At 34.9% G+C, this 20,203-nt stretch overlaps 1 protein-coding gene across 1 annotated transcript in view; it reads left to right on the forward strand.

Annotated features, from left to right (window-relative positions):
• Positions 1–14,901, forward strand: part of PIKFYVE (phosphoinositide kinase, FYVE-type zinc finger containing) — a 77,264-nt gene extending 62,363 nt beyond the window's left edge. The window contains exons 33-43 of the mRNA XM_007117705.4: positions 568–663; positions 2,214–2,297; positions 3,059–3,156; positions 4,798–4,962; positions 6,354–6,413; positions 7,095–7,271; positions 8,060–8,163; positions 9,095–9,223; positions 10,328–10,589; positions 11,011–11,085; positions 11,657–14,901. Of these exons, the coding sequence (XP_007117767.2) occupies positions 568–663; positions 2,214–2,297; positions 3,059–3,156; positions 4,798–4,962; positions 6,354–6,413; positions 7,095–7,271; positions 8,060–8,163; positions 9,095–9,223; positions 10,328–10,589; positions 11,011–11,085; positions 11,657–11,772 (1,366 nt within the window). The 3' untranslated portion in view covers positions 11,773–14,901. The remainder of the gene's footprint in view (positions 1–567; positions 664–2,213; positions 2,298–3,058; positions 3,157–4,797; positions 4,963–6,353; positions 6,414–7,094; positions 7,272–8,059; positions 8,164–9,094; positions 9,224–10,327; positions 10,590–11,010; positions 11,086–11,656) is intronic.
• Positions 14,902–20,203: the final 5,302 nt, after the last annotated feature.

Raw genomic sequence — 20,203 nt, forward strand, 5'->3', positions numbered from 1 at the left:
GATTAAAAAAGCATTAACTAATATTACTTAATGCTTAAGAGTACTGATTCTGAAAAGAATTGCTTATATATTATTAAAATATACTGCTACATCTACTGATCTCATAATCATAAAAACATATTGCTGATTGTATATGAGGATATTACTGACCCAGTAATTTACTGGGATGTGATGCTTTTTTAATAGTGATGATGAATTACAGTGGCTGTACAAGTTTTCGTGTGATCTTGTTTGTACTGGACTCACTCAGAGTGGGGAAAAACATAGGCTGGCTTTCTACACTGCCAGTGTGGAAAGCTTTGTTTGGAGTGATGATTCCAGAACCCTCTGATTTGAAAAACAATTCTGATAATTTTCAGTTGTCTTCAAAAACTTTCTGTTGATGTATTTTCCTTGGCTGTTTGTTCAAGTTCTGCATACATTTTGGCTTAATTATATTCTTGTAATTGTGCATTATTTAGTTAACTTAAAATTGTCCTGAGATTTACTTGTAATAGTGCTAATGGTTTGTGTATGTGATTTTCTGCTAATTTTGTTCTGATTTATGTATTTAAAAATTTTGAACAGTGATCCAGATAAACACTACTTAATGTATGAACATGAACGAGTGCCCATTGCAGTCTGTGAGAAGGAGCCCAGCTCCATCATTGCTTTTGCTCTCAGGTATTATTCATGGGGCTTTTTCACCTATGGTTGTATCTTTGTATTTTATCTGTATTTATTAATCACTGTATTTTGAGTTCTGTTACATAGAGTAGAGCAAAATATAAGTAAATGTGAAATATTAAATATAAGTAAAAGAATATATTCTTTGGGTGTGACAGCTTATTCTTTTTGTATCTGATAATGTACTCTTTACCCAAATAATAACAGGATGATTCTTAAGCTCCTAATAATTAAATTAACTAGGCAAGTTATTTACTAATCCTTAATATCCTTTAACCATTCTCTGTATTATAATATGTATCCATTGTATCCTTTCCTTTGCTTTTTATTGACATAATACTTGGAACATATCTGCCTTATATCATCTGAATGTCTTTTTTGTATTCTTCATTCATTTCCTTCCTGCTTCCCACACGTAGCAGGTAAAGTTTCCTTACTTAGAGTAATGCTGTTCCTATGCCTTAACCCATTTACATGCCCACAGTTATCATGTGTCTAAAAGAAGGACCCCTCTTTAAAAATATTTATATATCATGTCTAAAAGAATAAAGCTTTTTAATCTTAATGGTATCTTGGCAGTGGTAGAACCTAGTTTAAGTAGAATCTAAGATGTTTAATAAAAAACATTTTTTTTCCTCTTGGAAGACATTGAAATTAAAATTTTATTTTTAATATTGGTTACAAGTTGTCCATTTATCAACACATATTTGAATGTCTGCAATGTGTGGTATACTAGGTACTGGGTATACAGGGTTAAACAAGATAGATTTATAGGCTTCAGCATTTATGTAGTTTAGAGTTACTATTTGGATAATGAGGAATTTTTTTCCTTTAGAAGTTTCCATATGATAAATTTTTTATCTTTGCCTTTTGATGTTTATGAAGATAGTATTTGCTTCTCCTTTTATTGGTTAGACATACTACATTAATAGATAAGACAGGCAAGAGAGTCAACCAAGAAAAACATATATTTTGTACTATGAGGAAGCAGGTTTTCTAGTTGAGATCACCTGTTTCTAATGTCTTGGAAAAATAATACATGCTAAGATGCTTCCCTTGTTCCCTAACATCTGATTTATCCAAATCAGGGCTTCCAGACTGCTAGTCCAAGAGTTGGATTTTTTTGGCCAATGCAAACTAAAAAAATACGCTTTTTCTTAAAGTTCAGTACCTTTAAGTTGAAAAGTACTCTAAATTCCTTTCCTCTCTATTATACTAAACAGTGAAGTTTCATGCTTTTCAGTTAGCTGTTCAACCCCTGAAGGCATTTGATCTAAATGTTAGTGTGGAGGACTTGATAATCATAGTTTAGGATATTGAGCCTGGTTGGTGTGTTGGGTCATATTTTGTATTATTTTTTTGTGAAGACATTGACCTTCTTCATGAAGCTTGTACTTGATAACTTTGGTTAGTTAACTCGTGTTTGTTTAATTATGGATGCTTACAATGATTGTGTTTCTACCGTGCAAAGCTTATTCTAAAGCATATGATTTACTTTAAAAGAAGACCATAATGTTTAACATTTTTCAACCTGTTTCTACCCTAAGTTGTAAAGAATACCGGAATGCCTTAGAGGAATTGTCCAAAGTGACTCTGCGGAACAGTGCTGAAGAAGGGCTTCCAACAAACAGGTGATCTGCGATTGAGTAAAATCTATTTTCATTGAGCTACGTCATCATTTTCTAGGTGCTCCTACGCCAATTTTATTTTAGCTTATGGTCAATATAAAAGTTTCTAGAATATAGTCAGTGGCACTCATCCTTTAGCCAGTAGTTGATAGAACAAAATTCAGGTATAGCAAAAGACCTTAAGAAGTCTCTTAGGATACAGTTTTCTGATAATTTGTCATAGAAGTTCATTGTGTGTTGCAGATTTAAACTTTTAGCATTTTAAGTTCTCTTTATCATTTTCATTAAAAAAATGGTAACTCTGAAATTAGTAAACTACTGCTTGATTTTTTAATTTAAAGTATTTATGAATTTTCGATAATAATTAAAGATCTTAACAGTTAAAAAATAAAACAGCCCCCCACCAAACCAGTTCTTTAAGTGTGTTCAGTATTTTAGACATTTGAGACAGAAATTGTCATAATTGTTGGACTTATGGATGCTAATATAGCTCTGATAGACTTGTGAAAAATATTATAAGAGCCTATACTTTATATATTTTTCCATACACTTTTATAGCTTTATCATTTTGCTTTTTTCTTAAGCCCAGTAGACATTTCAAGCCTTTTTCTTCCATGCTAACCTGTGTTTATATAAATTATGAATCATATTTCTTATATTGTGGGTGGGGTTAGGTGGGGGGTAGATTAATACAGGAATTAGAGTACTTGCTATTTTGCGTCTGAATCATATAAAACCAACTTTTCTTTTGTTTTTCATTTTAGTACTTTAGACAGCAGACCAAAGAGTAGCAGCCCTATTAGATTACCTGAGATCAGTGGAGGACAGACAAACCGTACAGCAGAAGTAGAACCACAACCAAGTAAGATTACAAATGGAGAAGTAATTCCTAGTTTTGTTTGTAATTGTGGTGTGAAGAAGAAAACACATTAAATAAGAAATGCCATCTGGCAAGGATATATTACTTCTGGTCTTTGAAATACAGTATGGATGTAAAAGTTTTTGTATATCTTCTTTTGTACATATTTCACTTTTCTTTGATTCTTACCTTAAGTTTATTGAATTTGAAACTCCTAGAAACTCATAGGTCTATGCACATAGAAGCAGAATCTGCCTTCCTGGCTAGAGCTTACAGTTTAAAGCATATAACTGAAGAAATATAGCAGAGTTTTTGCTTGTTTGTTTTTGCAGCATTGTTGGCATTGTGAAAAGAACTTTTCATGTATTGTCTCCTTTAATTCCCATAATAACCCCATAAGAGTTATTTGACAATCTCCATCTTTCAGAAAGTAAGTTAAGACTTAGATAATGCAATTTGCTGAAGGTTACACAAGTAATGGGGAGCTGGGATTTGAACTTGGATCTCTTTGACTTTGTCAGTCAGGAATATTCACTACAAGTAGCAGAAAACTCAAGTGACTATTGCGTCTTGAATGACAGTTTATTTTTTTAAGATAGCAACTGCAGGTAGACAGTTGCTAGCATTGGTTCAGCTACTCAGCATTGTCATGACAACATAGGGGTAGTTTCTTTTTGATTCTGTTAAGTTTTACTCATGGTCAAAAATGTCCCACTTAATCTCTGCATTTGAGGCAGAAGGAAGGGAGGTACAAGCTGCAACTGTTCTCTTGTATTGGGAAATTCCCTTCCCCCTTCAGTCTCATTGGTTAGAAGTGAGTCTCATGGCCACCCTTTCCTGCAAAGGAGACTGAGAAAGTGGTAAGCAGCATTGTTCTGGTTGGCTTACATAAATCATGATTCATTTCCTGGGACTCTACACATTGCTGCCTCAAACAAAATTGGAGTTCTGTTAGCAAGGAACAAGGTGGGATTGGATATTAAGGAGGCCATAATGGTGTCTGCTGCCCTAAGTAAGCACTTCATGATCGACATTTGATGTGGGTTTTGTTAATGGTTACGTACAAGATTAGGATCATATGTATTAGTGATATGATGACGCTCAAAACTAAGAATAAAAGTATAGAGCAAGCTTTAGTGATATTTTTGGTCATCCTGTACTACTTATTTTTGAAAAATGCTAAAACTAAAATTGTATATTTTGCTATGTTGAAATGTAGGAAGACAGATGATATAAAAACCTTTAATTTTGACGCATTGTAGCTTGGAATACTGTTTTGTATTAGTTTAATTAACTATACTGTGATACTGTAAGAACGCAGCCCTAACTTAATCTTGTTGCTTAAGATATTCTGACAGCCTTGGAAAGATATTTTTAAAAGGCTTTCTATATAATTTCTCACATTTTGATATATAGCTATCTGAACATTGCTCTTCTTTTATGTTTCTGATAATAAGAGTGCTTGACTTCCCCCTAAAGATCCCATAAAACATGTGGAATAATAATCTGTGCAAATAAAACTATCAGTGTTACTCATATTTATTACTCTCATATAATGGTTACTGCTAACAAAGGAATGAGTTGAAAATTTTTATTTTTCTACCTGCAGTGACCTGTACTTAATATGTTACCTCTTATTTTTAGCCAAAAAGGCTTCTGGAATGTTGTCCTTCTTCCGAGGGACAGCAGGGAAAAGCCCTGATCTCTCTTCCCAGAAAAGAGAGACCTTACGTGGAGCAGATAGTGCTTACTACCAGGTTGGGCAGACGGGCAAGGAGGGAACGGAGAATCAAGGCATTGAGCCTCAAGGTGTGTTAAAGGAGACCAAATGTGCTTATTCTAGGTTTCGATTTACTTATTTTAGTTGGTTATGTTCCTTATAGCTTGAAGTAGATGCTTCTATTGCTGAGACCAGGGCATTCCCTCTCTTCTGACACCTTGGTGGGAGTAGAGTGGGAAAAGCATGGCGCTTGGAGGATCCAACTGGTTTCAGATGTCATTGCTATCACTTACTGTGTGGTGGAATCAGAAATCCTTACTTTCTGTACTTGTAAACTGGAAAAGCAGTGTCTTCCAAGGTTTACTGGGTTTACTGAGGACTAAGGTTTACTGAGGACTAAGTGACATTATACATGTAAAGCATCTGTCTCACTAGGTAGCTCACAGTATATATTCAAACGTTTTCATCCCACTACGCCCTCAGACGTTTCCTTTCTTTTCCAGTCTCTGTAAGGTGGAAGCTGTTGATACCCACCTTCATTTGGATATTTAAAAAATATATCTACCTGATTGTGTTTGAATACAGGGTTATTAGACCAGGAGTTGGCAAACTATGCTGACCTGTCTTTGTTAATAAAGTTGTGTTGGAACACAGGCACACCCTTTCATTTACTTACTGTCTGGCTGTTTTTGCATTATATTGGCAAGTTGAGTAGCTGCAACTGAGTAAAATACTTACCATCTGGCCCTTTACAGGAATAGTTTGGCAACCCCTGGGTTAGATCATGAATTATTAGTTTAAAAAATAGGAACTGCATGATAAGTTTTCACCAGTAATTAAGATATGTGTTAAGTATTCTGTAGGCTGCTATTGGGCTGTGATCCTTGGAAGGCATTGGTGCTTTGAAAAAAATAATTTTGAAATGTGAAACTTAGTGGATGACTTGTTCTTCTAGATATTAAAATGTATCACAACTCTCCAATAATTAGAGTGGATCTGGCAGTAGGTTTGCCAGACAAATCAGTCAAATAAAAAAAATAGCTCTGAAGTAGACACTAGTATATTTTCTATATTGTACATATATCTTAGTATATGATAAAGCATCTCAGACTATTGGGGAAGCATTATTCCATACACAGGGAAAACTGGTCATAAACTCTGGTAAAGAAGCCACAGAAAGTCGTGATGTTAGAGCTGAGTTATTTAATTGCTATCATAGAGATTACTTAACTATAAGAAAAATTATTCTTCAATCTGAATTCTCTGATTTTTAATCTAAAAATTGATCTTTCAAAAGGTACATAGATTTTTATTGTAATTTACACAGTTAATTGTATACATGATGCTTGCTTGAGAGTTACTTGACTAGGATAACATGAATTGACTTGTTTTTAGTATTATATCAGGGGAAAAAGAACAGACAAAATGACCTGATAACAATCTAAAACTTTGGCTTTACTAATGATGTTAAATCTTTTAGATGAAGTAGATGGAGGAGATACACAGAAGAAACAACTCACAAATCCTCATGTGGAGCTCCGTAAGTATGAGATAAATACCTTTGGTTTGGGGACCAGGACTATAATTGAGCAAACTCCATTATTTGAAGCTTCCAGCTTCTCACAAGATAAATATTCTACTTCTTGAAATGAATATTAAGTCTGTGTACTGATGAACATTTGTTTAGTCTAAATTTAGTTTATAAATATTCATTATTTAATTTAGAAGGAAATTTATTTATAAATTAAAATTATAATTTAATTTATAAATTATAATTTAATGCAATGTCTGATGTTTAAATAATTACTTTTTGTGTAATCTAGAGCCACAGAGCCTTAATAAGGCATCTAGAATTGTGTGTGTACATGTGAGTGCCAAAAATTTATTATCCAGCATTTTAACACTATAGAAAAATTTAAGATGTAAAAAAGTATGATGAAATTACAGTAACCAGCATAAAATTAGAAATGGGTCTTATTTTCTGTTTGATTTTTCTAGAAATATGAAGGGTGGTCATAAGATGCTCTTTAATCCTTCCTGAAGATAACTTTAACTGAATTGTGATAAACAGGGATGTAGTAAACTTAATGTGAAAAATGCTATCGTGGAGAAACTTAAATGATTGCATTTGGTGGGGGTGGGGAGTGAGCAAGAAGGAAAAGGAAAAGGTATTTCTGATCCAGAGGAGCTTTTTTTAAAGAAAAAACACTTCTGTTTATAGAATTTTCCGATGCCAATGCCAAGTTTTACTGTCGGCTCTACTATGCGGGAGAGTTTCATAAGATGCGAGAAGTGATTCTGGGCAGCAGCGAAGAAGATTTCATTCGTTCCCTTTCTCACTCTTCTCCGTGGCAGGCCCGAGGAGGCAAATCAGGAGCTGCCTTTTACGCGACTGAAGGTAAGTCTTTTTAATCATTTACTAATTAAGCGGTATCCATCTTTTTCCCTCGGAAAATTTATGAATCCCTTGAACTGAGGTAATACGATACTGTCTTTTTGCAAACATGTTTTTCTTTTTATGCTTGAGAGGATGAAAGAAGCATATTTAAAAGAATATATGGTGTATGGTGTGTAATGAGAGACAAATATTGATCAGATCCTTACTAAATTCTTACTAGTCCTGAGTTTTCCAAATGTAAATAATAACAGAGAACTTCTAGAAGACTCAGAAGGTACCTCAGAGCTCATGAGAGAAAGATAAAAATAGAAACATTTGACCTAAAAACCAGAAGGCCAGGTTCTTAAACTACAAAATTTTACAGAAGATCATGACCATTTTTATTTCACATTCCATTTTCCATACTCACTGAAAGCAAAATTATTTGAGAAAATGCATCAGGAAAGATGTGCTAGATAAGAACTTTCATAACTGTTACTTATTGGATTGTTAACAAAGGAATTTATAACATTTTACTTGGTAGTTAAAAAAAAGTAGATCATTTAGCTATGACTTTAGGTGTGGTACTGTCAAAAGTAGAGGTTTCTTGACTATATAAATCCTCAGAAACCCTTCCAAACCTTCAATTACTTGAGAACTGTGTTCTGATCAAAATCTTCTCAGTGGTGTCAGAAAATATCCCTTAAAAATGTGAAGCAAACAGATCATTTGGAATTTTTAGAATGATTTATGTTAGAATACCTCAGTAAATATTGCAATTGAATAAACATGAAATTTTTGCCTTTTAGATGATAGATTCATTTTGAAGCAAATGCCTCGTCTGGAGGTCCAATCTTTCCTTGACTTTGCACCGCACTACTTCAATTATATTACAAATGCCGTTCAACAAAAGGTAGAAACCCAAACCTTGATCTGTAAGTTTACTGGGCTTTTTCACATCCTGAGAGTCCTAATGGCAGTTTTCTCCGTGGTAATATGTGAACAGAACATGACTAGATCTCTGCTATGCTGTTGAAGTGTGGTAGAATGCAGGGATTTCAAACTCTTTTTCCTACATATATATATATATAGAGAGAGAGAGAGAGAGAGAGAGAGATTACCCACTTGTCATGAAGCAGTGACCCTCCCGTGAGTATGAAAGAGTCATATAGATTTTTTTTTCCATTTATGGGTTTATTGCCTATTATTGGAGAAATTATGTCATAATAAAATTTGTGAGTTTGAGAAATTGAGAACGATTACCCCTTGGGAGAATGTTAAAGATCTAATAATTTTATTGGCATTGCTGCTTTACTTGCTTCATAGATTCAAAGGTTTGAGTTTGTTTTAAGGTCCTCTGACTGATCATATTAATAGAAAATCATGTTTGGGTAATACATGAATAATCCAGATATTGTATTAAATTATAAATAATCCTTTTGGAAAATTGAAGTATAGTTGATTTACAATATTAGTTTCAAGTGTACAGCATAGTGATTTGGTATTTTTGCAGATTATACTTCATTGTAAGTTGTTACAAGATAATGGCTATAATTCCCTGTGTATATAATATATCCTTATTGCTTATCTGTTTGATACAGAGTAGTTTATTAATCTCATACAAAAAATTTGTCCCTCCCCCATTCCCTTTCCCTTTTGGTAACCACAAGCTTGTTTTCTATATCTAAGTCTGTTTCTGTTTTGTATGTACATTCATTTGTATTACTTTTAGATTCCACATATGAGTGATATCATACAGTATGTATCTTTCACTGACTTATTTCACTAAGCATATTATTCATAAATAGTCCTTTTTGATAAGAGTTTACTTTTTTCTTGATTAGAGGCCCACTGCATTGGCCAAGATTCTTGGAGTTTACAGAATTGGTTATAAGAATTCCCAGAACAACACTGAGAAGAAGCTAGATCTCCTTGTCATGGAAAATCTTTTCTATGGGAGAAAGATGGCACAGGTAAGGATACTGGACTATGCAAAGCATTTAGCTAGCATTTACCCTTTGTATTTCTGGTTCCTGAACATGATGAATCAGGGAGTAACATGATATTTGATAGTAAATATTAAACTTTGGTTACTAGGCAAAATTTAACTTTTGAGTTATTGAACCCTGTAGGAAAGAATAAAGAGGAATATTGTGGACTGGTCCTAAAATTTAACATATCCAACATCCTAGAAACACAGAATTATAGAAAAAGAAGGCAGATGCAACATAACAGTTTTAAAGATGAAGAAACTGAGGCTCAGAGACATTGAGTACTTTATCAAAGTCACACAGCTATGCCTAGAACTCAGGTTGGTCTAGATTCTAGAACAGTACTCTTCAGTGTGCTGGTCCTTGAACTGCTTCCAGTCCGTGGTGAGATAAGAGCTTGTACTAATCAATAGAATGTAATTTAATGCACTCCTTTCTTCATCGAGAATGTCTTGCTATGGCAAAAGCATCTGCTGTACTAAATTGTGGGTTTAATGATGTAATTGATTTACATTCTGGCACTAGCCTCTCTGTCATCATGAGCCAGGAAAGCCTGTCTAGCAGTGGTCTGTCGAATAACACTTCAGGTCGCACTGGTCTAGTACCCAAGTCCCTGACCTTTGAGTGCGTTGCTTTTCCTAATGCCCAGAAATTACTAGAGATACGCTGTTGCTTCTACATTGTCCTAAGTAATTGCACAGTTTTGGTATCAATACTTAAAGTTTCTTCTGCATGTTTGCATCTGTTTTTTAAACTGCTTTATGATTCAGCAGTATATTTTTGGAGTTACTTGTTAATGTTTCTTAGAGTTGATTAAATGGGTCAGTATATTTCTGAAATATTTCAATAAATGAGTACCTAGCTATTAATTTCATATGATACAATTACATGACCATGTGTTTTATGTATGATACAATTACAATGTATGCATTTAGTGACTTATGTTATATAAGTTATTAGGTTTTAAAATTAAATTTTAAAGTGTTTATAACAGTAGTGGCTACAAGGAAGCTTTCTGCCTTTTTAATTTAATTAACCATTTGTAACAACTCACACATAAATGACAGAGAGTTTTCTTTCTGCTAGGTTTTTGATTTGAAGGGTTCACTTAGGAATCGAAATGTAAAAACCGATACTGGGAAGGAGAGTTGTGATGTAGTCCTGCTGGATGAAAATCTCTTAAAGATGGTTCGAGACAACCCTCTGTATATCCGTTCTCATTCCAAAGCTGTGCTGAGAGCCTCAATCCGTAGCGACTCCCACTTCCTTTCTAGCCACCTCATTATAGATTATTCTTTGCTGGTTGGGCGAGATGATACCAGCAATGAGCTGGTAGTTGGAATTATAGGTAAGTTGATGAGCATGCCTTACGTATAGTTCATGATTGAAGCCAGAGTAAAATTTGAAGACTATCTGGTCTGGTAATAGCTTATTGAATAATTTCACAAACTTTCATTTGAAATTTTAAAAATAATAGTTTCTCTGTTCTGGTACCTTTTATTTAGGTTCCTCATTTCCATTTTCATTATTTTTACCAAAAATATTGTATTCAAAAGTCACTTGAAGATGAAGCCCTGTGAGGTTGTTATGAGGATTAAATGAATTAATATGGTAAAAACCCTTAGGACAGTCCCTGGCATATTGTCCGCACCTGCAGTATTGCCAGTACTCAGTAACTATTGTAGAAGTAATAGTAATGGTAATTGCGGTTGTCATCTGCTTATATTTATTAAGAGAACCTTTACTGCTAATCTCGCCCTCTGCAACAGATTATATCCGAACATTTACATGGGACAAAAAGCTTGAGATGGTTGTGAAATCAACAGGAATTTTAGGAGGACAAGGTGAGCAGAATTTTTGTTCTGTTTACTCTTTAAACTGTTCTCATTACCTTCCTCATCAGTTAACATATACTAAATGGATACTTTAAAAAAAATTCTAAAACGTAAGTGGTTATCTTTGATTTTATCATCATTTCCAAGGTGATCAAATAATAAGGGGAATTGTTTAGGTGGGGAAATATGGGGTTTTAAATTTGTGTTAAGATGCCAGAGATTCTCAAAATGATAAGTTAAAAAGGCCAGAAGTTCTGAACAGGAGGTTGTCCTGAATTAACACTTGAAGTCCTCAAAGTTCTCTGAGAGCTGCCAGCGCCATTTGTGCTTTTAGACATCTCTCATCTCTAAGCAAGAGCGTCTTTAAAAATAAAAAAAAAAACCTCCTACCAAGAAGGACCTGTCCCTTGCCATGTGGCACAGTGAACACCCTCCCTCCTTTCTGAGCCCGCCGTGGTGTGTTTGTTTACAGACCATGGCATTTTATGTCTGTTTACATGAAAGAACATAGCCGTTGAAGTCAGTTGTCTTATCAATTATGTAACAGCTTCCTTTTCCCTCTTCTCTTTCATAATCCTAGGTAAAATGCCGACTGTGGTCTCTCCAGAGTTGTATAGGACCAGATTTTGTGAAGCAATGGACAAGTATTTCCTGATGGTACCAGACCACTGGACAGGCTTGGGTCTGAACTGCTGAAACGAAGCACGTATTTTGAAATGGACCAGGAAGAAAAGGGGCCTGGAACCAAGGACCAAAAATAAGCTACATGTTTTATTCCTTCATCACATTCACCACTGTATGCAAAGCCCTTTCAGTTCTGCGGCTGTGGAGGCCATCTGTAGCCTGAAGGGTTAAAACTCCATGGATTTGCACTTTGGTTTTTGATACCGACAAATGAGCTATCCATAGGCTGGGATGTTGCATGAACATTTTGTTCACTTAAGCTGAAATCTAGGCACATTTCAAAGGGCTGAGGACAAATGTATGGTTAGAGATGAGATAGGGTGAAAAAATGGGTTGTCATATTTGCTAACAATCCTGTTAAGAAAACAGTGTCTCATAGATTATGACTCTCCCGGCATCATATTGGACAGATTCTTTACCTAGAAAGCATTTGTAGACCTGGTGAATTTGTTTTGTGTTTCTTATGTAACAATTTAATGTTACCTCTTATCAGAATTTCTGAAACCTTAAAAAAATTCTGAATTATTTTATTAATGGCCAGTTAAACAAACAGATTGATACAATCTATTCTTGTTTTATTGAGGAATTTGACTTAAATTGAGAATCCTGTCATGTTCTGTATCTTGACCTGTTTTCAAGTGTGTTTGATATTTTTCAGGTTCTGTCTTGTGGGTGACAGGAGGCTACAGCCAGTAACTTTAAGCCTTTTTCTGGAGCTGTTTTTTTAAGCTTGTTTACAGCTTTTGTGCAAGTAATATGCTGAACTGCACTTGTCTACACATGCTCATACTCTAGGTTTTTCTCCCACTTTCAGGGAAACATTAGTAAATTAGTCTACAATGACTAAATCCCCAAAGGGATAATTATTAATGAAGGGTTTTTTTAAATATAAAAAATAAATTAGGCCTGATCCAGTAAATTGGGTGAGGGAAGCACTTGCTTTATTTTTTATAAGGGTAAAGTATCCTTTTCAGTATAACTAGCAATTTATGTGGCATCTATAAAATTAAGACGTTTCCAGTATGGACATCCCTGTTTTCTAACTTTCTAGGCCAGTTCTGACTATTGAGAAATGTTAACAGATAAGATATTCTTAGTGAGAAACTTATTGTTTAATAGAGTTTTTGTTTATTTAAAAAGTGATCAGAAGTATATTAAACTGTCTTTGAGGAAATAACACAACCCCGAATATTTTCTCTTGGTTTCTTTTCCGTAATAAGGATAATTTGGGGTTTGTAAAGTTTTAAGGTTTCCACTCTTTTCAGGCTTCCTATAGTAGCATGTTTCTATTGCAACTTTCACATAATAAGAAAAAATCTGGTTACATTCCAGTTACAGAGACTAAGTATGTAAAATAGGAACATTTTGGAAGGTTTGCTCGAGAAAACGAAAGCATTAGTTTGGTGTTTGGTGCTTATTAGAAACATGGTTCTGTACTAGAAAGAAACTGACCAAGGACTTACTACTGATTTGATGATAAGCACTTTTTTCTTTTTTAACATGTGATGTGCCTTTTGAAAACGTACAGAACAATGGCGATTTTAGTTTTGATATCAAAAGCCAGTAAAGGAGTTGTACAGGGCTGAAAGATGTGGAACATTATGCACTTCTCATGTGTCAGGAACATGGATTTTGCATCTCATTTTGAATGCAAACATATTTTGCATCTGTTTATTTTTTATGTGAGGAGACTTAGGGTTATTTATCCTGTCCATTTCCCTCACCCCAGTCAGGAGCACTTCCAGGAGCAGGTGTCTTCCCCAGCTGTAATCAGGTTATTTTTTTGTTTTAGTCTCAGTACCATGTGTATAGCTTGAATGCTCCATTGGAATAGCTCTTGACAATAATGTGTCATGTTGATTTTGTTTTCCTTGCCCATGACTTGAAGAACCAATTTTTTTTTTAAAGTACTGCTGCTGTTTAGGTAATTTTGTGGCTAAAAAAAAATTCCAATATGATATAATCTGAAACAGTACTTGTTGCCTTGCAAGGGTGATCTGTCCTTTTAAAACTGTCTTAATGAAGGGGAAATATAAAATTTAATTTGTTTTGAGTGGTAGAACTATATACCCAGCCTCTTGCTGCTCTTGTTTAGGCCACTACCAGGTACACAAGGCTTTTCAAATACTGTGTACTCAGTGTCAGGCACTGAATGGTTGTTTGTTTACCTCTCTTGAATTCCCCTTTGAGGCCTGGAGAACCTTGATGATGATAAGAACGAGGAAGAAACCTTAATACTTTCTTCTTTAGAATAAAAAAATGAATTCTGAGAATAATTGATAGCACAAGAAAGCTATGTGAACATGTTGCATTGTATAAAAATCTTATTTATAAATGTGAAGTGTTTTGATGCCGTCAAAACTTTATTGAAAAATAAAAAAGATTCACTGTTTTCTTACCCAGCCTAAGAAAAAAATAAGGGGAATAAGCTGTTGCAAGCCCTTTTGTAGTCTATTGAATATTTTAAATTTATAGATATTCAAATTTTCCTACAGAATGTCCTACTTAAAATTTTTTCCTTGATCCAGCAGTGAGTGGTTTTCTAGCTTTGGCCTTTATTGGGTATTGTAAATAGTAGGGTTGTATTGTTTTTTGTGGCATTAGCTTCTCCTTGGCTTTTTACCCATTAGTGTGGTGGGCTTGTATAAAACTGCTGAGGAAAGTAATCTACCTGTATAGAAAGTTTGCTTCGCTGGCAGAGTGAAAATGAAAACCCTTGCGAATGAGCCTGGTGGTGAAACAGATCAGGCCATTCATTATTCCTCAAGTGTTAACATACTGACTTAAGCAGTATTCAAACCATCTAGTGCAATGCCTTTTTTGTTTGTTTTTGTAACACGGGTGCAGTTGTATTATAGAAAAATAAAAATTACAATCCTGAGCAGTTTTATTAATGCTGCTCTGCTTGTTTTGTAAAAAATGTATATTACGTCTTTGACAGGTTTAATTTTAACTAGAGAAATGACATTGTAAATCAGAATAGCCTCTTTTAATTTAATATGAAAAATTCAATTAAAAATATTGAAAATACTTAATGTATATACTTCTCTACTTTGGTTCCAGCTGTTTTATATGATTGACATGTTATTTATGAGATAAAACTGCCTTGACCTTTTGGAGACTTATACTGTAAAAAGAGCACTTACAATAAACTGAGAATCAACTTCACTTTGTTTTGAATCTGCTTGAGGAAATTAAGAGGAGATGGAGTTGGTGCCCCTGGCCCAGCAGTGTTGTCTTCTGTTCATTCTCTCCCCCTTCCGATGGGAGAATTGAAGTCTTTCTCCAGTAAATAACCCTCCTCTTTAGGTCTCAGAAGGGGGGTGCTAAATCCTTGGGTTCACTTTGCCCAGTATGGGCCTGGCCTTTTCTGTCCTCCTGCCTCTCTTCAATTCTTTGTTTCTGCTTTCCTTATGGGGTGCTCTAGAAAGCTTGGCCTTGCCCATCGGGGAATGGCTGAGTTCACCTGGAGGGCAGCCTCCACTATTAGTTGTTCCACCCTTCACAGGATCCCTGAAGTGGATCCAATGTGCTGCAACCCGCAGCTGTAAGCACAGCGACTCCTACTCACCATGCCCAGACTCACAGGGCGAAAGTGAGAACTGCTGGACAGAGGGGATGGCCCCTGTGCCCAGGGATACCCAGGCGGTCTGTCTCTGCTCCCTCTCGACCCCCAACAGTGGTGGAAAAGGCATATGCATAGTACTAGTTTTCTGTCCCCACTATCTTGATGTCTTGTGTCAGAAATTAATTACTTATAAAATTCCTGGGTTAACGCTAAAAGAGACTGTTTTTAAACCTATTTTTAAAAAAATTAATTCATTTATTTTTGGCTGCGTTGGGTCTTCGTTGCTGCACGCGGGCTTTCTCTAGTTGCGGCGAGTGGGTGCTACTCTTCGTTGCGGTGCTCAGGCTTCTCATTGCGGTGGCTTCTCGTTGCGGAGCACGGGCTCTAGGTGCGCGGGCTCAGTAGTTGTGGCACACGGGCTTAGTTGCTCCTCGGCATGTGGGATCCTCCCGAACCAGGGCTTGAACGTCCGCTGCATTGGCAGGTGGATTCTTAACCACTGTGCCACCAGGGAAGTCCCTAAACCTATTTTTTTTAATTATGGAAAAGAAATGAAAAATTACCGTCTTAATTGTTTTTAAGCATATACTTCAGAAGTGTTACATTGCACAGTACATCTCCAGAACTTTTTCTTCTGGCAAACACTGAAACTATGCCCATTAACTCTTTTTTCCCCCTCACCCTAGCTCGTGGTAACCACCACAGTCTACTTTCCATTGCCATGAATTTGACTACTTTAGATTCGTCCTTATAAGTGAAATCATGCAGTATTTGTCGTTTTGTAACTGGCTTTTGTCACTTAGTATAATGTCCTCAACGTTCATCCATGTTGTAGCATTTCCTTACTTTTTTTTTAAGGTTGAAAGGTATTCCATTGTGTGTATGTTGCTACATTTTATTTATTCATCAATGGACATTTAGATTACTTCCACCTCCTGGCCATTATGAATAATGCGTCTATGAACATGGTAGTGCAAATATGTCTTCAGATTCCTTTAAAAATTCTTTTGGGTAAATACAGAGAAGTGGGATTGCTGGATCATATGGTGGTTCTATTTTTTAACGTTTTGAGGAAACTTCATACTGTTTTCCACCGTAGTTGCACTACTTTACAATCCCATCAACAGTGCACAAGTGTTCCAATTTCTCCACATCCTCTCCAATGCTTATCTATTTATTTATTTATTTTGATGGTAGGTGTCCTGATGAGCATGACATAATATTGTGGTATTGATTTGCATTTCTCTGATGACTAGTGATGTTGAGTGTATTTTCATATGCTTGTTGGTTATTTAAATATTATCTTTGGAGAAATGTCCAAATGTTTTGGCCACTTTTTAATCAGGTTGTTTGATTTTTTTGTTGAATTGTAGGAGTTCTTTATATATTCTTGATATTAACACCTTATCAGGTATATGATTTGCTGATATTTTCTCTCATTCCATTGGTTGCCTTTTGATTCTATTGATTGTATCCTCTGATGCACAAACGTTTTTAAGTTTGATGTAGTGCCATTGGTCTACTTTTATTTTTGTTGCCTGTCATATCCAGAAATCATTGACAAATCTCATGTCTTGAAACTTTTCCCGTTTTCTTCTAGGAATTTTATAGTTTTAGGTCTTACATTTAGGTCTTTATCCCATTTTGAGCTAATTTTTGTTTGTAGTTTAAAATAAGGGTCCAACTTCATTCTTTGGCACGTGGATATCCAGTTTTCCTAACACCATTTGGTAAAGATACTGTCCTTTCCCAATTGAGTGGTCCTTATCAAAGATCATTTGACTATATAAACAAGGGTTTATTTCTGAGCTCTCTATTCTATCCCATTGGTCTATGCATCTGTCTTTATGCCAGTATCATGTTATTTTGATTATTATAGCTTTGTAGTATGTTTTAAAATAAGGAAGTGTGAGATCTCTCTCCAACTTCATTTTTCTTTTCCAAAATTGTTTTGGCTATTTTGGGTCCTTTGAGATTCTAGAGGTGTTTTAGGGTGAATTTTTCTATCTCTGCAAAAAATGCCTTTGGCATTTTGATAGGGATTGTGTTTAATCTGTAGATTGTGTTGAGTAATGACATATTAACAATATTAAATTTTCCAATTCATGAACACAAGATGCTTTTCCATTTTTGCTCTTTAATTTCTTTCAGCAATGTTTTGTAGTTTTCAGAGTACACGTCTTTCACCTTTTGGTTAGGTTTATTCCTAAGTATTTTATTCTTTTTGATGCTATTATAAATTGAATTGTTTTGTTAATTTTCTTTTTGGATTGTTCATTATTAGTGTATAGAAACACAACTGATTTTTCTGTGTTGATTCTGTATCTGCAACTTTGCTGAATTTATTACTTCTAAATTTTTGTGTGTACTCTTTAAGGTTTTTTGTATACATTTCATTTGCAAACAGAGATCATTTTACCTCTTCCTTTTCAATTTTTGTGCCTTTTGTTTTCTTGCCTAATTGTTCTGGCTAGGACTTCTTATACTATTTTGAATGGAAGTGACAAGTGTGGGCATTCTTGCCTTGTTCCTGACTTTAGAGGAAAAGCTCTGTTTTCACCATTGAGACTGATGTTAGCTGTGGACTTTTCATATATGACCTTTATTACGTTGAAGTAGTTTTCATGTATTCCCAGTTTATTGAGTATTTTTATCATGAAGCTGTATTCACTATTGTCAGTTGCTTTTTCTGCATTGATTGAGATGATCAAGTGTTTTTTGTCCTTCAGTTAATGTGGTATATTACACTGATTGATTTTCATATGTTGAACCATCCTTGCATCCCAGGGATAAATCCCACTTCATCATGGTTGTCTGATCCTTTTAACGTGCTGTTGAATTTAGTTTGCTAGTATTTTGCTGTGGATTTTTGCATCTATATACGTTAGGAATATTGGCCTATAATTTTCTTTTCTTGTAGTGTCTTTCTCTAGCATTGAGATCAGGGTAATGCTGCCTTCATAAAATGAGTTTGGGAGTATTTCCATCTCTTCAATTTTTTGGCGGGATTGGCATTAATTCTTCTTTAAACGTTTGGTAGAATTCACCAGTTAAGCCATCTGGTCCTGAGTTTTCTTTGTTGGGAGGTTTTCAGTTACTGATTCAATCTCCTTACTAGTTATAGATCTGTTCAGACTTTCTATTTCTTCATGATTCAGTCTTGGTAGGTTGTATGTTTCTAGGAATTTATCCATTTCTTCCACGTTATCCAATTTGTTGGCCTATAGTTGTTCGTAGTATTCCTTTTATTTCTGTGGCATCAGTTGTAATGTCCCCTCTTTCATTTGTGATTTTACTTATTTGAGTCTTTTCTTTTTCTTAGTTAATCTAGCTAAGGGATTGTTAATTTTGTTGATCTTTCCAAAAAACCAACTGTTAGTTTCTTGGATTTTTTTTTTCCTATTGTGTTTCTAGTCTCTATTTTGTTTATCTCTGCTCTAATCTTTATTATTTCATTCCATCTGCTAACTTTGGGTTTAGTTTGTTCTCCTTTTTCTAGTTCCTTGAGGTATAAAGTTAGGTTATTGATTTGAGATCTTTCTTTTTCGACGTACATATTTACACCTGTGAACTTCCCTCTTAGTTCTTCTTTCACTGCATCCCTTAAGTTTTGGTATGTTGTGTTTACATTTTCACTTATCTTGAGATTTTTTTCTAATCTCTTGTGATTTCTTCTTTCATCTTTTGGTTGGTCAAGGATGTGTTGTCACATATTTGTGAAATTTTTAGTTTTCCTACTGTTATTGATTTGTCATTTCATTCCATTGTGGTTGGTAAAGATACTTGGTATGATTTCATTCTTGTTAACAGTTTATTTCCCCAAAGAAAATTTTTGTTCCACAACATGTATACTGATGTCTTAGGCCAAAACAAAAGAGAAGAAAGATGAAGCAGAGATCAAAGTAAAGTGATTTGAAACTGATAGTCATAAGTGAGATATATGAGCAAATCACCAGTTGCTGCCCTAGGAATTTTTTCTGATGTCTTCACCTTACGGAAAGAAGTTAAAATTTTTTTTAATTAAGAAAATTTGTTTAACTTTATATCTTCTCTTGATTTGTTAAATTGAAAATAAAATTTATGAAAAGATAATTTTACTGTAGTCAATGTCCTTTGATGCATCTTTGGAGTTAGGTGTCTTGAATTTGGCCCTGATTGGTTGTTGTTTGCTGACTATTACTTTAAAATTTTTCAAATTTGCCACAATATGTGTGGCCGGGTGTAAACTTTTAACTGTGTAAATTTTCACCTTTAAGACATTGTTTGCACTTATGTGGCTTTTAGCAAGGTGCCATAAAAGCTGGCCTCGCTCATGTTGGTGGAGGAAGATATTTTCAGGGAGATTGCTAGGGTCAAGAATGGACCAAAATGAGGTTGCAGTAGTGAGCAATGGCCAGTGGAGGGCTCTGAAGTATCACTACTTGATCTTAAGATTTACGGATCTGCTTGGCAGAGCAGTGTGAAGCCGTTAGACGGACCAGTGGGACTGGGGGAACCCAAGTCCCCCAAGTCTTTGCCAGAGTCCTAAGTTATTCTTTTACAAGTGTGCGTTAAATCTTAGAATATGTAGTTTTCATATGGAGGTTTAAGTTGAAAATAGCTTAATATTTTTTATTGAGTGTAATTCTTTTTTCAGATGAAGGTAACACTAAAAGCTTTTCATTTGACAGAGCACATGCTTGATATATTTGTTGTCCATGCATCCCTGAAATAGTAGAGTCAAGGCTGTACAAATGAGTGACTATCAGAAAAAGGACATTAGGAAAAACTAGAGAAATCTCAATAAAGTGTGGACTTGAATTAATAATAATGTTTCAACATTGATTCATTAATTGTGACAATTGTACATTACTAAATGTAAGACATCAATAGTAG

This window comes from Physeter macrocephalus, chromosome 2, assembly GCF_002837175.3.
Source record: "Physeter macrocephalus isolate SW-GA chromosome 2, ASM283717v5, whole genome shotgun sequence".
NCBI classification, from domain to species: Eukaryota; Metazoa; Chordata; class Mammalia; order Artiodactyla; family Physeteridae; genus Physeter; species Physeter macrocephalus.